We start from the raw sequence: 14,375 nt of genomic DNA, 5'->3' as shown, positions 1-14,375 counted from the left end.
TGACCCGGAAGCAGTTCCTGGTGTTTCCGGCTCGCTGAGGTTTTTCCTCCGCCTTCGTGTGCCCACTTGTTGCAGATGCGTCCCGCACACCTTGGCGCGTTGCTGGCTTTCGCATCCGAAGCTGGAAAGCGACCACACAGTGGGTCTGCAGACCGCTTCCCTACATCTTCTACCAGCTCTCTAGACTGCGTCAGACTTTGGAGGTGGTCCAGGCTGATCTTGGCGACAAGTTTGTCCCAACAGCTTGTGACTGTGTCAGCAGTCACTTGGCTTGTTGGGCAGGGCTCTTGTTTGTAGAACTGTTGTAGTAAAGATAATGGAGCAAGCTAAAACATTTGACTTCTGACATCTGAGCGAGCAGGTTAGGGTCTTTCTCCTAGGACCACCATAGGTCCCCTCTTCACAACTTGTAAAATACCTTAGCTCTACTTAGTACCTACCATTCTCTCTTCCCTTCTCACCTTCCAGATTCAACATGAAGCATTCCTGAGACATCAGGTGCTCACTGTATTTGAGAGCTTCCTTCAAGACACCAAGGGGATTGCAATATCAATACAGTTTCATTATTATGTTACCTTAAACAACTTCATAACTACTGTGAACGTTAAAATTTTTTTTCTTCAGATCTATAAAGTTACAGGACTATTACCACCACAGGGTTGCCTAAGTGGGGACTATGCTAAAGGGTTTTTTGTTGTTATTTTAAATGGTATTATGGCCCCAGATCTTCACAGTACCGAGAAAACAAGGTTTATGTGTCTGTTGGGGGATGGGGTGGGGATTGTTTTACATGACACAGCTAGTTAGGAGGAGCTTGAGAGTCAAATCCTGCAGTCTAGTCCCAGAATTGGGAAAGGGCAGGGTGTGATGGAACTAAGAGGCAATGGGGCTGGCGCCATTACACTTGTTGGGTAGAAGGAGGTACACTTTGTACGTTGTGCAGTTTGGTGTTGACTGTGGACAGTGGAAAACTAAAGCAAAGGAGTATATGATTAGGGCTCTTTCCCGTGTGTGTTGTCTCTGTGTGTGTGTGTGTAATCATGTGTGTATATATACATGATGGGGTGTGTGTGCATCTATGACACACCCGCAGTGGTCAGAGGATAATTTTGTAGTTTCTTTCTTTCCACCATAGATTCTGCAGATTGAATTTAAGTTGCCTGATTTGCATGGCAAGAACCTTTACCCACAGAGCCATCTTACTGACTCTGAATGCTCTAGTCTTCTGAAGAGATCTGCTTAAGCTTTCTTTCTCTAACATAATGTGTTGCGATCATAAATAAAGAAATAGGCAAGAGAATATGTTCTACGGCAGTGTGGGGGAAGGGGGTGCCTCAGCGGGCCCTTGCCGAGGCATCCCTTCCCCCTGAGGGACTAGACACACGATGGTATAGTATAGAATAGAGTTTATTCAGGGCATGGGGAGGGGAGTTAAGAGGGTAGTAGAGGCAGAGAAAGGGGGAGAGAGAGGGAAGAGAGCAGAGAAGCAGAGGCTGGCCATGACCACGTGGAGAGAGACCGGTGGGGAGGAGAGCCCAAGAGGGCAAGAAGGAAGCTAAGAGTGAGAGAATAAGAGAGAGAGAGAGAGAGAGAGAGAGAGAGAGAGAGAGAGAGAGAGAGGAGCTGGGCGGTGGTGGCACATGCCTTTGATCCCAGCACTTGGGAGGCAGAGGCAGGTGGGTTTCTGAGTTCAAAGCCAGGCCTACAGAGTGAGTCCCAGGATAGCCAGAGCTACACAGAGAAACCCTGTCTCGAAAAACAAACAAACAAACAAACAAGAGAGAGAGAGAAGAGGGGCCAAGCATCCCCTTTTATAGTATGGGCCAGACCTACCTGGCTATTGCCAGGTAACAACTGTGGGGTGGAGCTTAAAACATCCTTGTTTGTTTGTTTGTTTTCAAGACAGGGTTTCTCTGTGTAGCCCTGGCTGTCCTGGAACTCACTCTGTAGGCCAGGCTGGCCTCAAACTCAGAAATCTGCCTGCCTCTGCCTCCCAAGTGCTGGGATTAAAGGCGTGTGCCGCTGCTGCCGCCAGCCCCCCCCCCCCCCTCCCAGCTAAAACATCCTTTTTCTTAAGTGCCCAGCTCAGTTGTTACTTTGGTCACCTTAGGGTAAGACTTAATTTCCATTTTACAAAGAACTCGGAAGGCCACGTGAAGAACAAAGACTGGGGGAAAGGCTCTCGGTTAGGCAGCAATTTCTATTCTACGAGGTGCTGAGACAGTATCACTGAGTGAAGGGGTTCAGAGTCCAGAAATCCATCGGAGGGACAGTTAGGCTTGGTGATCAGGTGGAACGTGGTAAGGTAGAGGCTGGAACTCTGGAAGGTCCGTCTAGGTTAACTAAGTACATCTCACACACAGGAAGAAGACAAGATTGGTGTGAGGGTTGGGTTCATAGTCTACACCTCATCAGTGTTCCATTCAATATGCGGTGACATTTCACTCCACATCTGGACAGTAGACCACAAGAGATTTCTGTTGTCTGAATCTATCTGGATCCAGTGTTTACATTATGTAATGATAGTCTGATTGTACAATGAGTGCATTGAACTAAATCTAACTCCTTTTCACGTCCAGTCCAAACTCACGCAGGCCTCCCAACCTATTACCATTGTTGTTTTAAGGATACTTATCTATCACATTTTGATGTTTATGGCTTTTATTGCTATTTTCATTTGTTAGAATGTCAGCCCCATGAGATCTTGGGCCTTGCCTTTTCATTGCTATATATCAATACCTAGAAATGTGTGTGGCCTAATAGTAAAAACTTAAAAGGGGGGTTGTTGAATGACTATCCGGTTGTTATCCCATGAGTATGTCACACTGCCTGAGAACGCCTGTTCACTAATGTTTCTGAGTGCTCTAGGTTATACAAATCTTTATGAATTTTGAGCTCTCTCACTTAACAAATACTGGTAGTACCTTCACATGCCACGTGCTGGATTACAACACAGAATAAACCTGGGTCCTACCCTAATGGAGATTAGTCTTCCAGAGAACAGGAAATAACGAGGCAGTAACAATTTTGTGTAAGTAAGCACTTTATAAAGTCCAAGGTTCCCAGAAGGCGTTTAGGAGGTGTGGATCGAAGCTGAACTTGCTGGCCACGGGAAGGGTTCTCAGGAATACCCAAATGAAAGTATTTTTTTTTAAAGATTTATTTATTATATGTAAGTATACTGTAGCTGTCTTCAGACAATCCAGAAGAGGACATCAGATCTCATCACGGATGGTTATGAGCCACCATGTGGCTGCTGGGATTTGAACTCAGGACCTTTGGAAGAGCAGTCAGTGCTCTTATCTGCTGAGCCATCTCACCAGCCCCCAAATGAAAGTATTAATAGTGATGAGAAGACACTTTGAGAATAAATATGGCCTCTTATTTATTTAGGCACAGATTTTAGCTAAACTACTCTGTTTGACAGAATAGGAAGTCATTATATATTTGAGCTGAAATGATGGGGAAAAATCAGATTACTTAAAATTATAAGCATTGAATTTCACTGCAAGAAAATTAAGTTCTGCTGAAGTGTAACAATTCATCTTCCTGCTCCCTTTGCATTGAAGAACTATTTAGCTGTCTTTAACTTGGCTGCCTCAAACTGTGAATGGCCTTAACTATAATGCTTACATATCTTAAGTTTAATTAGTGGAATGTCCTTTAGAATCTTGGAGTGTACAGGAAGTTCACGCTGAACTCATTAGAGCGAACTAAAATTAACTTTAATTTTTTGAGACAAAGCTTTCATGTTGCAACCCAAACTAGCCTGGAACTATGCAGCATAGGCTAGCCTCAAATTCACAACATGTATCCTGCTTCAGCCTCTGAAGTGCTAGTACCACAGGTGTTAGTCACACGCCCAGCCTAAAACTAGTCTGTAAATAACCATAAATCTTGAGATCCTCAACATTTATCTTAAAGGCCTTTGGTGGAAACAGACCATTTTCATATTTTAACAAATGAACAATGTGCTATGTTGCCAACTTCTAATTTGTGAATGGCAAACCACTAGAGCCCATAAAATTACTGGAAAAATTTGATCACTAAAGATCAAAGTCTGTACTTCCACTGTCTGCTATTATAGCTACTAACTATAAGCAACTACTGAACGTCTACACTATAGGTGTAGATGCACACTGGATTTCAAAGGTTTTATATTAAAATGGAAAAGACGAATCGTCTTTATATTGATGACATATGGCAATATTTATAACATACTAATTAAATACACTGCTGATACTTAATTCTACTTGTTTCTTTGTACTTTCTTTGTGACACTGCAACATTTTAAATTATGCATGTGGCTCATATATGGGAGGATATCACCAAGCAAAACAATTTATAGCATGTAAATATAATGAATATGACATGATTTTATTGAAACAAATTTCTAAGTTTTCTAAAGATTAATTTCCTATGTGTGAGTGTATGAGTAATTTCCTATGTATGAGTGTTTTGACCATGTGTGTATATGCAGTATGTGTATACCTCGTGCCCATAAAGCTCAGAAGGTGGCACTCCTGGAACAGGAATACAGCGTTGGTACTAGGAACCAAACATCTAACAATGCTCTTCTGCAAGAGCACAGCAAATGCTTTTTACCGCTAAGCCGTCTCTCCAGTCCCGTCTGTTTTGTTGAGCTCTGTGTGATCCCTAAACCATCAGTGAGAAAACGCTTTGGTGGGTATGTGTACGCAGCACACAAACATTCTAGGTCAGCCTCATGTGTCATTCTTCAGGAGCCATCCATCTTGGTTTTCTTGAGACAGTCTCTCACCAAGACCTAAAGCTCAGTGGTTAGGCTAGGCTTACAGGCCAAAGAGCCCCAAGGATCCACCTGCCCCTGCCTCTCCAGTACTGGGATTATAAGCATGGGTCACCTCTTATGCACAACGTCTTAGATGAATGCTAAGAATCAAGCTCAGGTGTTCGTGCTTCCGTGCCTTGTTGTTCATGGACTTAAGATATCCTCTCGGCTCCCACAAAGCATTTTTTGATGTTAAAATATACTTGGCCAGGTACAGTGGTTCATCCTTTTCAAACACAATTCTTGGGCAATTGAGGCAAGGAGACTGCTCAGTTTGAAGCCAGTCTGGCCTACACAAGGATTCTGTATTAAAACAAAACAAAAACCCAAAAACAAAACAAAAACCTGGAAAGCAGTGTTAAAAGATTCACAGTAGGCTGTGGGTTTACTAAGAAACTGTATGTGTGTGGACAGCTAGTGATCGAGAAAACACTTCATGTTGGCGTTTAGGAAGAAGATTCGTGGGGAGGTGAAGAGATAGCTCAGCAATTAAGAAACTTGCTGCTTTCCAGAGGACCCAGGTCTGATTCCCATGGGAGCTCACAACTGTCTGTAACTCTAGTCCCAAGGGATCTGACCCGTCCTTATAGCTTCCCCAGGTTTGCACAGACATATATGCAGACAAAACACCCATACACATAAGAATAAATAAAAATTTAATAAGGAATATTCATGAAAAATATTAAAAAGTGAAAGGGGAAAAGAAATTACTCTTTGTGGTTTGGGGTGCAATTTACCCAGAGGGGTCAAAAATGCAAAACCAAAACACCCAGGGTTCTACACTGAAGGGACATTTCAGGGACAAGGCAAGGAGGAAACTCTGGAGAAAACAACTCCAGTGGCAGCTGCAAGAAAAGATGTTACAGAGCAGCATACAGCCCAGATCTTTTAAGGACATACAAGGAATAACAAGTGACATAAATACATGTATGTAATGATTTACTAGTTCATACTAGTAAATGGTTTACATATTAACTTTATCCATCTGGAATAAATAAGTGACAACATTTTTTCTTTAGTTCTTCAGTTTTCACTCTCTGTACTTTAAAAAGCAGCAATATAGAGGAATCATTGCTCATGCAGACAAAGGAGCAGGCACTACAGATTAACAGTCAAGTACACCTCAAATGGTTTCTGCTAGCCTTTATTTGTGAAAGTTTACACAAAAATCTCCAACAGGTGAGCCTGTATAAATCCCACATGCCTTTTCCCATTAACAAACAGAAGATGGCTCTGACAGGGGGTGGGGTGGGTGGGTTGGGGTGGGGTTGGGGTGGGGTTGGGGTGGGTGGGGGTTCATGACAATGGTACAGAAAAAGGCTTTTTGAGACTATTACTCTCAGATTATTTTGAATATGCTGAAAATGGAGGGAAGCAGGTAATGTGCCTGTTTATAAAGCCAATATGTCTTTGTGCTAGCCTGTTGCCAAGGCAAATGCTGTTCAATTGAACCAAGAGTGCAATGCCCAAATTGGTTGTTTTGGGCATGAATCAAAACAATCGAAAGGACTCGAAAGAATTTCAGTTCTACAAAGCTTAAGCACAGTTGTTCTTGGAAACAAAAACATAGACAGAATGCTCTATATCCTCCTCTCTGAAAAACTGACATTTTCGTGAACAGAAAACAGAAAACTAATAGAGTGGCTGTCATTTCTCCTTAGAGGGGAAGGCACAAGTCAGAAAATAGGAGTCTCTGGCTAGGCGAATGGTACAGACAGACTATGGTTTTGTATTTAAAAGTCTACAGATGGATTTTGACCCAAAAGTTTATTCTTTTCATACTTAAATTGTTCTTCTATCACTTGATATATGAATGTTACAGATTTCTGACTTTCTGCTGTTGCCATGGTGAGAGGACTTGCTTGCTAAGATTGTAGAAGTGAGACCTATCATTTCTCAACAGCAGATGGCACTGTTGTACCAGAGAACACTTGACGCCACGCAAGAGTTTATGGAAGTCATAAGACAAAGAAGACTTTTGAGTTTATAGTAACTGGTACCGTAACAGAACAGCCTGAGACTTGACCACACAAATCATTCCTGTTCACCTTTGTACTTCATCCAGGTCATCTTAACGGTGTTCTCTGATAACTTCAATATTCCACTTCTTTACTGCAAGTAACATGGGCCTAAGTCCTGTACTTCTCAGAACTGCAATTAAGACAAGCCCTGGAACAGGTCAGCAGGGTTAAAAGATTACCCATTTTCCCAGGAGAAGTGGGAAAGATGTTAGAGGATAAATGAGTATTTTTCCTGTTTACAGGCATGTGTATCTACTTCCCCCCCAGGTGCTGGCAATCAGCCCAGAGCCTTCCTTACATTAGGTAGGCACTCTACCTACCTAAGCTACACTCCCCAGAACTGCCTTGAGGTACCTAAAACTCCCACCAAGTGAACCTTGGCTGTGTTTTTACGGCATATATTTTCAAGTATTTACTATCTGTGACTTTCTGAGATGTCCAAGTTAAACCCTCTAAGTCCAAGTCTCAGAGATAACACTGAAGAATAGGAATTAGATGAATGATTGGCCATACATGAAGGGCTGGTAAAATTTACTCATTTTTCCTGGTAGAAGTTATATGAAAAGTTCAAGCAAGAACCCATTTGATAGAGGAACCACACAGAACTCAACAGTGAAGTGAACAAATGACCCACGGAGAAGATTGGCAAAAGCCACCAAGAGACATTTCACTGACAAGGAGACAACAAGCACAAGAAAGGATGCTCAACCAACTGCCATTAGGAAAATGCAAATTAAAACCATAATGAGATATTACAGGCCCCATTAAAGGGACTAAGTTAGAATAGCAATAAGGACTAAAGGGAATGTGGAAATGTAACATCCTATAGCCTCTCTAGACAAGAGCAGGGAAGGTCCCATTAGAACTACATGTGCTTCCCACACAGCGTAGCAATTGCCCTCTTAAGCATTTATCCCAGAGTGATGAAAACTCATACTCACATAAGAACTTTAGTAGTTAAGGGCCAGGCCCACCCATATGACCTTTAAGCACCATGCAGTACCATCCATAACCTGGAGGAAAATCAGTATGTGCAACACTTTTGAGAGGCACCTCATGGGATTATGCTGAGTGGAGAAGGTCAACCTCCAAAGGTTGCCCTCTGGATGCCCCATTTACATAATAGTTACAAAGGTGAGCAGATTAGGAAGGCAGAGCCGGAGGTGGAGAAGGGAGTGGCTAGCTAAGACAGCGCCAAAGGAAGACCACGTGGTGGAACTACTCTGCCTTGAAGTGATGGACAGGATCTACAAGTGATAAACTGGACAGAACTAAACACACATACACAAGGACTTCAAGCAGTTGAGCACAAACATTTTAATGGTCTAAAATGAGATTTTCTTTTAAGAGATTATCTACAGTTCAAAGCTCACTTTTTTATGTGTCCCACCCATGACCCTTCAGGAGACATAAAATTACGAAGGATATCATCAGAAGCTATGTAAACATTTCATCTAAGAACCAAGAGAAGTTCCAGGTGTTTTCACAAGGAAACCAAAGAGACAACTGATAAGAGAGAGCTAACGGTGGCAGAGAAATCTTGGGAGGAAAACTAGAGTGAGGGACCAAGGCGACGAGCAAGTGGGAAGGAAAAAGCAAAGGGCTCCAACAGACCCTGGGCTGCGACCCGGGATGAATGCTGGCTTTGGCGTTATCTAGGTGACCCCTGTTTGTTGTTTTGTTTTTTTCCATAGGCGACTTTAATAATCTTGTTGCAAAACCAGTCCAAATCCTACTGCATTAAAAAGTCCTCATTGACTTGTTGGGTATAGGTGGTGCCCATGTTCTCCCATACCAAGAGTCAGTTCTGGCAGGAGAGCTCAGCTGTGCCTTGATGGTACTGTTAGTGAGAAGGCCTTGGGCTAGGCCGGGCACGTCCCAGCGATGTTCTGCTGGCTCCAGGGGACAGAAGACTGAGCCTCATTACTCTATCAACTTCTTGGCCTTGAAGAAGCGACGCAGGTAGAAGACCTGCCAGGTGGCTAGTCCAATGAGGCAGAACATGGAAAAGATGCTAAAGTACAGGACCCGGGTGTTTGTGGACTCTAAAGAAACAAACAATACAAAAACATTGTAAATGGAATGAAGTAAGTTGCTTCAGTTGGCTAAACAACGGCTAGGAAGGAAAGACAATTATTAACCTCAATCTGCCATTAGGTCTCAGAGTTCAAACAAAGAAAGCAAGCAAACAAAAGTGGGTAGTACACCTGTGATCTCAGCACTTGAGAGGCTAAGACAGGAGGATCCTGAGTTCGAGGCCAGCCTAGGCATAGCAAAACCCTGATAAAAAGCAGTACCTCAGTGGTATACCACTTTCTTAGCACGCACAAGGCTCTGAGTTCCATCTCTAGCCCTGTTTTGTTTTGCTTTGGTTTTAATCCCATTTAAAATGTTAAAAATTACAAGTTGGTATTACTTTGCTACAAGCTAACCAAAAATATGGTCATTACATATCACAAAAGAAAATTTCATTCTTCTGAAAACCTTGCCAGCTAATAACCTTTTAGTAACAATAGCCCTAAAGAAGCAATTTTCTTTCTCTAAATCATATTCCACTTCTCCCAAACTGAGAAATGTGTACGTTAATATTCAATGTCCGGAATCTGTCTCCTTTACAGTTGACTCACTGAGAAAGGAGAGCTACCCCACTCACCGTTGGTGTCCCTCATCTCCTCTTCCCGCTTCTTCATGTAGGCAAAGTCATTAACAATGGACTCTGAAAGGTCCTCGAGTCGCCGTAACTCCACCTCCAGTGGTTTGAGTTTCTCGACTTTTGCAATCTGGAAAAGATCAGAATTAGGACCCAGCTTCCTGGAAAAACTGCTCAAATAAAGAACAAACACTAAAGCACAAAACAAAACAAAGCCATCTGGAGGAGCAGCCTTGCACTGTACTATACCTGTAAAGTAGTGTAAGGCAGGAGTGAGCCAGTGCTGGAAGGAGGCCAAAAGAAGTGGGGCAGGGGTGTGAACAGAATGCACCATCTACGTGTTTGTATACACATTTAAGTCTTCTGTCAATCATCTTAAGATATTTTAAAATTTGGCTTTCTGCCTTCTTCTACGAACTATACTTTTCCACCTTAGATCTTTACTTTTGATTAAGATTTCTTTAAGATATGTGCAGTAGTGATTCATGTAAACCCAGCATTCAGAAGGCAGAAGCAGGAAGATCTCCAGGACAAGGTTAGCCTAGTGTACAAAAGAAAGACTTCAAACAAGGCTATGGAGACGCTGTAAATGACGCAGCGGTAAGATCACTTGCTATGCAAGCAATACCTGCGCTCATCTCCAGCATCCATGTTTTTAAAGCTGGGCATGGTGATGCATTCTAGAAACTTCAGTTTTGCATTGTAGGGTGGAGACATGAAGAGAGCAGAGCTCAAGGGCTGCCAGCCCAGCTGAAAGAGCGAGTTTAAAGCGAGTCAGACATCCTGTCTTCAAAAAAGCTGGAGAGCAGCAGAGCCTGTGCACGGCTTCCAGCAAAGCAAACAGCCCAGGGGAAGGCTGTGAAGGAGGAGAGTCTGTTCTCCACGTTCCCGACTATAATAAAGCACTTTACATTGCCTTTTCATTCTTTGGTAGGCAACAGACACTATAGTTAGCATAGCATAGCAGCTTCAAGAGTCACATTAGGTCAAAGGTACATAGAAGAAGAAAGCATGTGTTCCTACAGTAGCAGAGTAACTCAGAAACAAAACCAAAACACTAACAAGTTTTGCATATGTATGTCATAGAACCCTTGGCTTGATCATGAGACAAGAGACATCATACATTTGCTCAAAAAACTATCCTAACTCTACCTTGACAGCTCTTCGGTGTCCTTTCAGAGACAGCTATAGTTACCAACTTAGCATAAGATTTTTCAGACCCTATTAGAAGATATACAATGTTTACAGTTTTATAGCTTTTCTAGCTGAAGGTCCAGGGTTGCCATTAACCTAGCATTTATCTGCACAAAATTCTCCAAGGAAAGCCTGGAGCAGTGGCACATGTCTTTAATCTCAGCACCTGGGAGGCAGCAGCAGGCAGATCTCTGTGAGTTCAAAGCCTGGCAGGTCTATATAGTGAGTTCCAGGACAGCCAGGGCTACATGGTGAGATCCCATCTCAAACAACAACAAAAAGCAAAAACCCCAAACCAACCAAACAAAAAAACCAAGAAAAGGTACTAATAAGACATATAATAAACCAAACTTAGTCCGTTAGTCTGTTTAACATCTTCCCTCTTGCTCTGCACTTCCCCATCCAAAGCTTCCTGAATGAGACAGAGAAAGGCAACAGTATGAAACTTCTTAGACATCAATTATTTAAGGGTCCCCAAATAGAAACTTGCAAAAAGGAACTGGAAGTGAAACTGTGGTTGTGCTCCAACAGCTAGAAATATATATGTATATACATTATTATATGTATGTATGTATGTATGTATGTATGCTAAGGATTGCTGTGAATGAGGCTGGCCTGGGTTATAGAGTGAGAAAACACACACACACACACACACACAAAATCAGGAGGATCTGAGGTTCTAGGGCAGCCTTGTCTATCATACATAAATCTGCAGAGAGTCTAGGCTACATGAAAGATCCTATTTAAAAATAAACAAACAAACAAATAAATGGATGAATAAAAGGTGAACAATTATACTAGGTCAGAGGGTTTGGTTAAATTTCTCAAACTAGTAAGGTCTAAGAACTTTCCAGTTCTCCCACTGCTACTAGTCTCATGTTTCGCCTAGCGAAAGCATAAAACTTTAAGAGGGATACCAAGTGCGTTCTCCAGAAGACTCTCTTCACTTGCCCGGGCTAAGCATCAATAACTCTGCACACTAGTCGGTGCAGATATAAAAGTGAGCTCTCGGCCGGGGGTGGTGACACACACCTTTAATCCCAGCACTTGGGAGGCAGAAGCAGGTGGATTTCTGAGTTCCAAGTCCAGCCTGGTCTACAGAGTGAGTTCCTGGACATTGAAAAACCAAAAATAAATAAATAAAAAAAATAAAAGTGAGCTCTCAAGGTTGGGACCAAGCTTCATTAGCATGCAAAAGCCTTGGGTTGATCCCCAGGGCTGCAAGTAAGAAAAATGAACACTTTTGTAAAAGGAAAAGAAAACCTACCACCACCCCTAATGGCTGTCCTGCTTGTCTAAATGCCTGAATTAATGCTCCAAGTTCTAGAAGAACACAAGCTTGCATGTTTCATGAAGTCTTCTTCTAAGAAGTGCTTCTTCTAAGGTTGAAAATAAGGTGTGTGTCCCACCCCCCTCCCCCCAGCTTGATAAACGCAGGTCATTACAGTGTGAAACAAGTATTCCACTAGGGGGTGCCATTCTCCTGATATGTTGCTTGTAACCATTAAATACTCAAAGAGTATTAGAGGAACTAGGTACTCATTTTAGGAGTCCATCATCTTACAGAGGAGTAAACTAAGCGTTCCAGTCACTCACTTTTTAGTGGCAGACCATAATTTTGAGTGGCAGACCATATTAGACTAAGATGGTCTCTTGAATCTCTAGCCAGGCTCAGGCATTTATTTAGCATCAAAACTGCAGTTGGGCTGTAAGACCAAACTAAAGAACATAATCCTTGAAGTCAGAACATACAGTATCATTCTACCCAGACCTACTGACCTTCAGTGCTAACCATGAAGATTCTCCTGTCACTCCTGTCCACTACAGTTCTCTCCCCCTAACCCTAAAGCTACCACTGGCACCAGGAGCACTCACTCCTACACTATCCCATTCAGACACAGTTCTGACTTGTATCTCAGGTCCAGCTGAATGAGATTACCTATAACCAGTACAGGCTTCAAAGGAGCCAGCTTTCTCAAGTACTGTGGCTCCTTAAGCAAGTGCTCTGTGTTCGAAGAATGCTCTGTACCTTTTCTCCACAAAGTCCAATGCCCAGAGAAAGCCCTCAGTATCTGCCACTCTAATGTGACTAGCTCACATTGCTTAGAAGAAACTAAAGCCATGCGGCCTTTCCCTATCTATGCGCCTTCAGAGCATCAATGAATTAAGCGGTTCCTAAAATGCATCTACGTTTGCCACTCTGATGATTACTTAAATCCAGAGTTCCCAGACTCAGCTATACAGGTACTGAGAAGATCACTAATCTGCAAGCAAAAAACTAAAATTAAATAAGCTCAACTGCTTCAAGATCCACTGAAAAAGCCTCCTGCTTCACTCAAATTAATGTGCTACTTATGACCTGCCTCAAAAAGCCAAATCAGTTCCCATACGCTCCTAAGGCTAAACAATAATGTGAGGGACATGAAGTCTAACACAAGGTAAAGATAAAGAACATGATTCAAGGGCCAATCTCCAGCACAGGGGAGGTGCAAATCACAAGCAGTTCACAGCAGTTCAGAGGGCCAAGAGCTATCCGACTAGCGCCATAGACAGCGCCGACTTCAAGCACCGAACTGCAAAGCTCTCACTGGTAGTGTCCAGGATGGTTCGGAGAAAGGAGATAAAACCCTTTCAGCCTGGGTTCACGTGCCTTACTCCTGTCCTGTCCTTTAACTCAGACTACGCAGCTGGTGTATGGAAGCAGAGTCCCTCCTTCCTACAGCACTTGGAGAATCAGAACCCTTGGGAAGTCTTTAGCGTGAGACTTGGGAAGTCTCAACTATGCTTGGGGACAGCTACGGATAGAATAGCATACTAATAGAATCTAGCTAAAACAGGACTTCCTCCTGTTGAAAATGCGGACATCTACAGGAAGAAAGGTTATACGCAGTCAGGAGTTAGGGGACAAACTGCCTTTGTCCCCCAGTTACACAATCAGGGAGTCTATCTCTGCAAACAGCTACTCCAGTTCACGAAAGAACAAGATGCTTTAAAACAAAACAAAACAAGCGGGGCGGTGATGGCGCATGTCTGTAATCCCAGCACTCTGGGAGGCAGAGGCAGGTGGATTTCTGAGTTCAAGGCCAGCCTAGTCTACAGAGTGAGGTCCAGGACAGCCTGGGCTATACAGAGAAACCCTGTCTTGAAAAAACCCAAATCCAAAACACCAAAAAAAAAAAAAAAAAAGGGTAGGTTCATAAACTGAATCTAAGAGATGCTGCCATCTAAGGGGCAGAGGCAAGGCAGTCGCAGAAGTCCTTAAAACACAAGGGACCAAACATCTATTTCTGTGTACAGAGTACCCTTTACATTACAGCCAGTATTCTGTCTCCCAAATATAAAATACTTTATATTAAACTATATAGCAATTTTACTAAGTCCCTCACAACACTTCAAATAGGCTATTGTGCTACTTTGACCCAATGTTAAGACACTGATTAAGCTGGGTGTGGTGATACAGGCTGGCAGTCCTAATACCTCAGGCAGAGGCTGAGAATAAAACAATTGATGGTTTGAACTCAGCCAGGGGAGCTACCTAGTTGAGTTCCAGGCCAGCCTAGGTTACATGGTGAGGGTCTGTCTCAAATCCTAAGGCATTACTACATTTTACAGGACATCAGAGGCCTTCAGAACTGAGTCCACATGCCTGAGATGTTAGATGTGAAGATGTGTGCTGCCTTCCTGATACCAAATGGTCCAA

General features: G+C 42.8%; 1 protein-coding gene across 1 annotated transcript in view; it reads right to left on the bottom strand.

Moving 5' to 3' along the window:
- Nucleotides 1-5,938: 5,938 nt before the first annotated feature.
- Nucleotides 5,939-14,375, bottom strand: part of Tmed10 (transmembrane p24 trafficking protein 10) — a 33,866-nt gene continuing 25,429 nt past the window's right edge. Inside the window, exons 4-5 of the mRNA XM_052185401.1 lie at nt 9,485-9,611; nt 5,939-8,876 (exon numbers count right to left, since the gene is read on the bottom strand). Coding sequence (XP_052041361.1) covers nt 8,755-8,876; nt 9,485-9,611 — 249 coding nt within the window. The 3' untranslated portion in view covers nt 5,939-8,754. The remainder of the gene's footprint in view (nt 8,877-9,484; nt 9,612-14,375) is intronic.

The sequence above is a fragment of the Apodemus sylvaticus genome, chromosome 6, assembly GCF_947179515.1.
Source record: "Apodemus sylvaticus chromosome 6, mApoSyl1.1, whole genome shotgun sequence".
Taxonomy (NCBI): domain Eukaryota; kingdom Metazoa; phylum Chordata; class Mammalia; order Rodentia; family Muridae; genus Apodemus; species Apodemus sylvaticus.
The sequence above is the reverse complement of the archived record's forward strand: the minus strand, read 5'-3'. Positions and strand labels throughout refer to the sequence as shown.